The sequence below is a fragment of the Nicotiana tabacum genome, chromosome 15, assembly GCF_000715075.1.
Source record: "Nicotiana tabacum cultivar K326 chromosome 15, ASM71507v2, whole genome shotgun sequence".
In the NCBI taxonomy this organism is placed as follows: Eukaryota; Viridiplantae; Streptophyta; class Magnoliopsida; order Solanales; family Solanaceae; genus Nicotiana; species Nicotiana tabacum.
This window is the reverse complement of record NC_134094.1, coordinates 79,787,927-79,794,482: the sequence shown is the minus strand read 5'-3', so window position 1 is coordinate 79,794,482 and position 6,556 is coordinate 79,787,927. Positions and strand designations below refer to the sequence as shown.

Here is a 6,556-nt window from a genome sequence, read left to right as displayed (position 1 = left end):
TAAAACAGAAAAAAATTGAGAAAAAATTGAAATTTTCTTTTTGGACTTTTCCTGACGATGGATCTGTTGGACAATTTTCTTGAGGGATTAAAGTCCAATTAAAAATACCAAAAAAGATTTTCTTTTATTTTTTTAGGTAGTTAGGTAGTATCTCTTAGTTTTATTTCGACATCGGTTCTTTTCCAAGGGTGTAGCTTGAACCGAAAATTTTAGTTTAGTTTTTTTTTAGGAGTAGGATAAGGGAGAAAACCAAGATTGCTCTGAGGTACCTGTTGACATGTTTGGTATTGGCAAGTTAAGTTAGGGCATGCGCTCTGTCTTCCTGCATATATGATTTGAATTGTAATGCCCAAGTAAATTAAGTAGCCTACTCTTTGATGCCTTTTTCTCAGTTGATGGACTTGTATGCCACCCAGTGCAGTGTTTCTTAAAACATTCTCAACTTGATATGCTTGCTTGACCTGAGAGTCACATAGAACCGTCTTGAGTGAGTCAAGTGTCATGTGTGTGTAAGGATTGTTGATATTCTGTGCTATATTGTGTAGTCTAGAACCTGCCCTGTGTGTTAATCAATGCGAAATCATTAAGTTGTGCTAGTCTAGGAGATGACGTAGGCGTTTCTTGCTTGACCATAAAGGTGTTTGTCACTAACAAATAGAATTTTCCCATTGCTATCCCCTTTGAGCCTATAGACCATTTCCTTGGCACCCACATTACAAGCCGTACTCCTACTTTGTTCTTAATGTGAGATTGTTGAACCTTTACCTCCTAAGGCACTTAGTCGCTAGAAGAAGTAAGGTGAGAGATTGGGAAGTGGCTTTCGAGTGGAACCATGGAAGGGCCCTTAAGCTGCACTAAAATTATGAATAAAGGTCACTAGCTTATGAACTTCAATGTATGGATTGTGTTAAAAAAAAGGAATTTTTTTGCAAGAAAGAGCAAACAAAAGTTCAAATAATGTAAAAAGACACACCTCCTAATCCTTCTCACTCGTGCTAGTGAAACCATAGAGGTGCTTGATGGAAAAGAGGGCTATGTTAGTTATGGTGTATGACAAGTGAATGGGTTGCGAAGCAATTGCGCTTGAATTGTGAGTGTAGTGTATTAAAGTACTTAGGAGGGTTAGTCACTATTGCTATATGTATCCTACCCGTCCCTTAGCCTACATTACAACCTTAAAGTCCTAATTGATCCTAGATTTACCTAGCTTAAATTAGTAGAGATGTACACTACGGGCAAGCTTATGGTACGACCACGGGATGTACATGAATTCTTTGTGAGAGTGAGTGAATGTTGTTCAATTGTGTGATGTCCTTAATTTATGTTCAATGACATATTTAAATTTGTGGACTACTTTGATATTCACTCTTTTGCTTGTGGTGAGGGCACTTGATCTCATGACGGATTGGTGATATTGTACACTTTCTTGTGTTGGGTGAGTGCGTGAGTTGAGGATGCTTAGTGGTAACGAGTCATCTCTTGAGGTAAGGTGGTTGTGGAGAGGTTTCTTGAGTTGGTTGAAAAATATTGAGTATACTTGGGCTATTTAAAAACGGGAAGAATGTGAAATTTGTGTGTTCATGCTTAATTGCCGACATCGATCATAGTCAAAAGGTAGGGTGTTTGATTGAGTTAATTGTAAGGTCCTCTTTCATAGTGCTAAGTACGTTTTGGGGGTACTAATATAGTTCCATTGCTCGAGGACGAGCAAGAGTCTAAGTGTGGGGTGTTGATAATCGGCTTAATGTATGCATATTTTGATATATACCGCCTCACATTTTGATCATGTCTCGACGATTTGAGATGTTTAATATGATTATTTGTGCTAAATTTTGGTATTTCTATGTGTAGGGATCATTCGGATGTAATTTGGGACGAAAGGACGCGAATTGGAGTGAAATCGGGATAAAAAGGCAAAAAGTGAAATTTGAGGGCCACAGCCAGCGTGGGGCGCTGGCTGTGGCGCAATTTACAGCAGCTAAAATATTTGAGCGTCAGGGCCAGCGCCCCACGCTGCCCTGGGCGCTCAAAAATGTGAACATGTCCTATTTCGATCGGGACTCGGTTATTTCGACCCCAAGACGCCCTCAACTCTTATAAAAGCTAACCTAAACCTATTTTAAAAGGAGGAGGATGTTTTTGAGAGAAAAACACAAGCACCGAGCCGTCGTGGAGGCCGGAATTCATCAAGTTCCATCTTTCTCCCACCAAACTTAGTAATTTTTATGTTTCTTTGTATGATTTGTTGTTTGGATACCATGTCTATGTGGAGCTAAACTTCACGTCCTAGGGTTATGGTTCTTTCATGACTATTGTTATTCGGATATTGATTTTGCCTTCTTGATTTGTCATATTAGTTTATTTATTCAATCTTACGCTTAATTATTTAATTGCTTGATCACCAATTGAATATTATCTACGAATCTAGAATTGAACTCGAAAGTGAAAATTCTATATTGCATATAGGATTGAGTAGAGCAAGTTCTTGAACTCGGGCATCGGGGAACGGATTTGTGGTTAGGATAGACATATACCTAATTGCCTTGCTTGGTTGATTTACAGGAATTATAAATGCGTTCTTGTTGATTCTAACTCCATAGACATATAGGCGTTAGGTTAGCTTGAATAGGCGAGCAAGAACTCGACAGATTCTTATGAGCAATATTAACCCTGTCTGTCAATAAGCTAGATAAATTAGTCGGTCAATTCAATTAAAAAATACAATAGGATTGTTAGATAGCCCATAACCCTAGATCATTTTCATTACATTGATATCATAAAAATCTGCTCTTTCTCTGTTCAAAGTTCATTATTTATATATTTTTTATTTAATTAGTTTAGAATAAAATATTTTTAGGTTTAATTCTTGTTTAGATAATTAGGATAGTCTAATTTAGTTAATAGTTAATCACAAGTCCTTGTGGGTTCGACATCCGACTTTTAGTCAATTTATTACTTGACGACCGCGTATACTGGTCATTGGTGTGGTGTTGTTGCGGCCAAACGCAAACGCAAGTATACGCGGTCGTCAAGTAATAAAGTGACTAAAAGTCGGATGTCGAACCCACGAGGACTTGTGATTAACTATTAACTAAATTAGACTATCCTAATTATCTAAACAAGAATTAAACCTAAAAATATTTGATTCTAAACTAATTAAATAAAAAAATATAAATAATGAACTTTGAACAGAGAAAGAGCAGATTTTTATGATATCAATGTAATGAAAACGATCTAGGGTTATGGGCTATCTAACAATCCTATTGTATTCTTTAATTGAATTGACCGACTAATTTATCTAGCTTATTGGTTGACAGGGTTAATATTGCTCATAAGAATCTGTCGAGTTCCTGCTCGCCTATTCAAGCTAACCTAACGCCTATATGTCTATGGAGTTAGAATCAACAAGAACGCATTTATAATTCCTGTAAATCAACCAAGCAAGGCAATTAGGTATATGTCTATCCTAACCACAAATCCGTTCCCCGATGCCCGAGTTCAAGAACTTGCTCTACTCAATCCTATATGCAATATAGAATTCCCACTTTCGAGTTCAATTCTAGATTCGTAGATAATATTCAATTGGTGATCAAACAATTAAATAATTAAGCGTAAGATTGAATAAATAAACTAATATGACAAATCAAGAAGGCAAAATCAATATCCAAATAACAATAGTCATGAAAGAACCACAACCCTAGAACGTGAAGTTTAGCTCCACATAGACATGGTAGCCAAACAACAAATCATACAAAGAAACATAAAAATTACTAAGTTTGGTGGGAGAAAGATGGAACTTGATGAATTCTGGCCTCCACGACGGCTCTGTGCTTGTGTTTTTCTCTCAAAAACATCCTCCTCCTTTTAAAATAGGTTTAGGTTAGCTTTTATATGAGTTGGGGGCGTCTTGGGGTCGAAATAACCGAGTCCCGATCGAAATAGGACATGTTCACATTTTTGAGCGCCCAGGGCAGCGTGGGGCGTTGGCCCTGGCGCTCAAATATTTTAGCTGCTATAAATTGCGCTACAGCCAGCGCCCCGCGCTGGCTGTGGCCCTCAAATTTCACTTTTTGCCTTTTTGTCCCAATTTCGCTCCAATTCACGTCCTTTCGTCCCAAATTGCATCCGAATGATCCCTACACATAGAAATACTAAAATTTAGCACAAATAATCATATTAAACATCTCAAATCGTCGAGACATGAGCAAAATGTGAGGCGGTATATATCAAAATATGCATACATTAAGCCGATTATCAGTAAGTAATTTTTATATGAGATGTCTTTTATAAATAAGTAAATCTAGCTAAACTAGGTAAATATTACCTTAATTATATATTTATGGAAAAAAGTCCCGAAAAATATACGTCCTCGAATGTATTTCTTTTAGGGCTTGAAACATTTTTCTTAGGCCTCTTGCCACCCTTGCAAAGTTCCTTGGGGACTCAAAATTTGATAGCTGCGTTTATTTTCAGCAACAATATTCTCATGTATACGAGAATTAAGTTGCTAAATACAGCTTGCAACCTCCAATAATGTCTTGTCTAGCTGTTTCCTAAAATACTACTTCCTCCGTTTCAATTTACGTGAATCTATTTCTTTTTTAGTCCGTGCCAAAAAAAATGACTTCTTTACTTTTTTGAAAACAATTTATCTTTATACAAAGATTTATAACCATACAAAATATATGTGCCTCATTTTACACCACAAGTTCAAAAGTCGTGTCAAGTAAAATGAATTAAAAACGGAGGAGTACGTACATAACGAGCCTTTGCATAAATTGAGTGAGGACTTTTCAACTTGATTTTTAGAATACCATTATCGTGCAGATAAGAGGAGGTCGCAAGATAAACGATATGACGACAGAAATTAAACTGCTAGTACTTATGTTCAAACACATCACTACTACACTTAAAAGTGTCTTTTCAGCACTTTAATTTAAGCTCCAATTTGGCCATAAATTTTGGCTTCAGTTTTTTTTAAAAAAAAAATTAAAAACATTATTTATTTATAAAATATGATCATGTTTTGGGGAAAAAAAATAAAAAATTTCCAAGTTATCAAAAACTGGTTTGGAGCAGTTTTTGGGTGAAAATTTTCTCCAACTCTCAAAACTTCAACTTAATTTATTCAAATAAAATACATGTCCAAACATAATTTTAACTTTCAAAAATTATTTTTCAACATAACTTTTTTAAGTTTCAATCAAATCTATGTTCAAAAGCATAAGGCAAGCCGGATCTAATTAGAGAAGAGACTAAGAATAACTGCAGCATTATATTATTCTTTCAACCAACAGTTAACCATTCTCATTTAGGGGATATCCATTGGAGCTCAACGCCATACTGCCAAGCATTGATAGAGTCTCCTGCCTTCAAATCCACCACAGAAGTATACGCTGTACAGCCACCAACCCTAACCCTAATTCTATGAGAAGCCTTTGACGCCACCTTCAGGTAACTGCAGCATACTGTATCTCTACAACCCTTAATTTCATTCTCAAACTTCCTGCAAGGGCTGTTTAAAGAGCAGTTCAATGGGGATAAGAGAATTCTCTCTGAGCAGTTAAGTAACATAACAGTATTCCGCGACGATATATTGAAGGGAGAGTTCTCATCAATTCTTAAGCCGCCTACTGAAAGATCAAAAGAGTGGCAAGTGTCTTTCTGCATGAGAGGAGAACTAATAACAAGTCTAGATGCATTTGGGTTTATGCTGAGGATTTTGTAGTAAATTCCTTCAGCGGACAAGAACTCTAAGATACCATTTTTGCAGTGAATTCTGTAGCTTGGATTCCCACATTCATCACTAGTACTAAGAGGGTATGGCACATCCATATTGCCACATTCTGGACATTCAGGAACTGCTGACACCCAAGTTAACGAAAAGAGAAAAACGAAAATCAGAACTTCCATAGTTAAATCTTTTCAATGTTTAGACGAAGCAAGAATAGCTGCCGTTTCTACTTCTATTTATACAGATTTATATGCTAACTACTTGTTAGGCAAAAGAGTATTTAACTGCAATTTGTTGAGTGCATTATCGTCTCACAGGGGAGACGCGACGCCAACCCCCAATTGTCTTAGGTCGTAGCGTTCATGATCAGATTTTAATATTCTATTTGGACCATAATAATAAGGTACAATAGCCTCACAGACACTTGTATTTGTTCGCGTTTTTCATTCTGATCTTTGTGTTCAACGTAGTTTCATTCATATACCTGAACTCAGTCAAAACATGTGTCTTATGTGTCATTTTTCTTGCTGAATCAGAAAAATGAGTGGATGTATTAATTTTGATTTAAAAATATTTTTTAAAAAAACATAAAAAGAGAAAGAGCAAAATAATAAAAAGAGTAAAATAATTGCCCAATCCCCTTCGCAGCCCCTTCCTTGTCCGCCGTTTTCCCATCTTCTCCTCCCCCTCCTTCGTATCGTAACCCCCCCCCCCCCCCCCCAAAAAAAAAAAAGCAAAATTGAAAGTATAGTATAAGGAGAGAAATTTTCTTTTTGGGCAACTAAATAAACAAATCTATTAATGGGTTAGATTTTCTAAAGA

The 6,556-nt window shown here is 36.4% G+C and overlaps 1 protein-coding gene across 1 annotated transcript; it reads right to left on the bottom strand.

Moving 5' to 3' along the window:
• Nucleotides 1–5,256: 5,256 nt before the first annotated feature.
• LOC107806242 (wall-associated receptor kinase-like 20) lies at nt 5,257–5,966 on the bottom strand. The gene has a single exon (XM_016630368.2). The coding sequence runs from the start codon at nt 5,911–5,913 to the stop codon at nt 5,308–5,310; it is 606 nt and encodes a 201-aa protein (XP_016485854.1). The 5' UTR covers nt 5,914–5,966; the 3' UTR covers nt 5,257–5,307.
• Between the last annotated feature and the right edge of the window lie 590 nt (nt 5,967–6,556).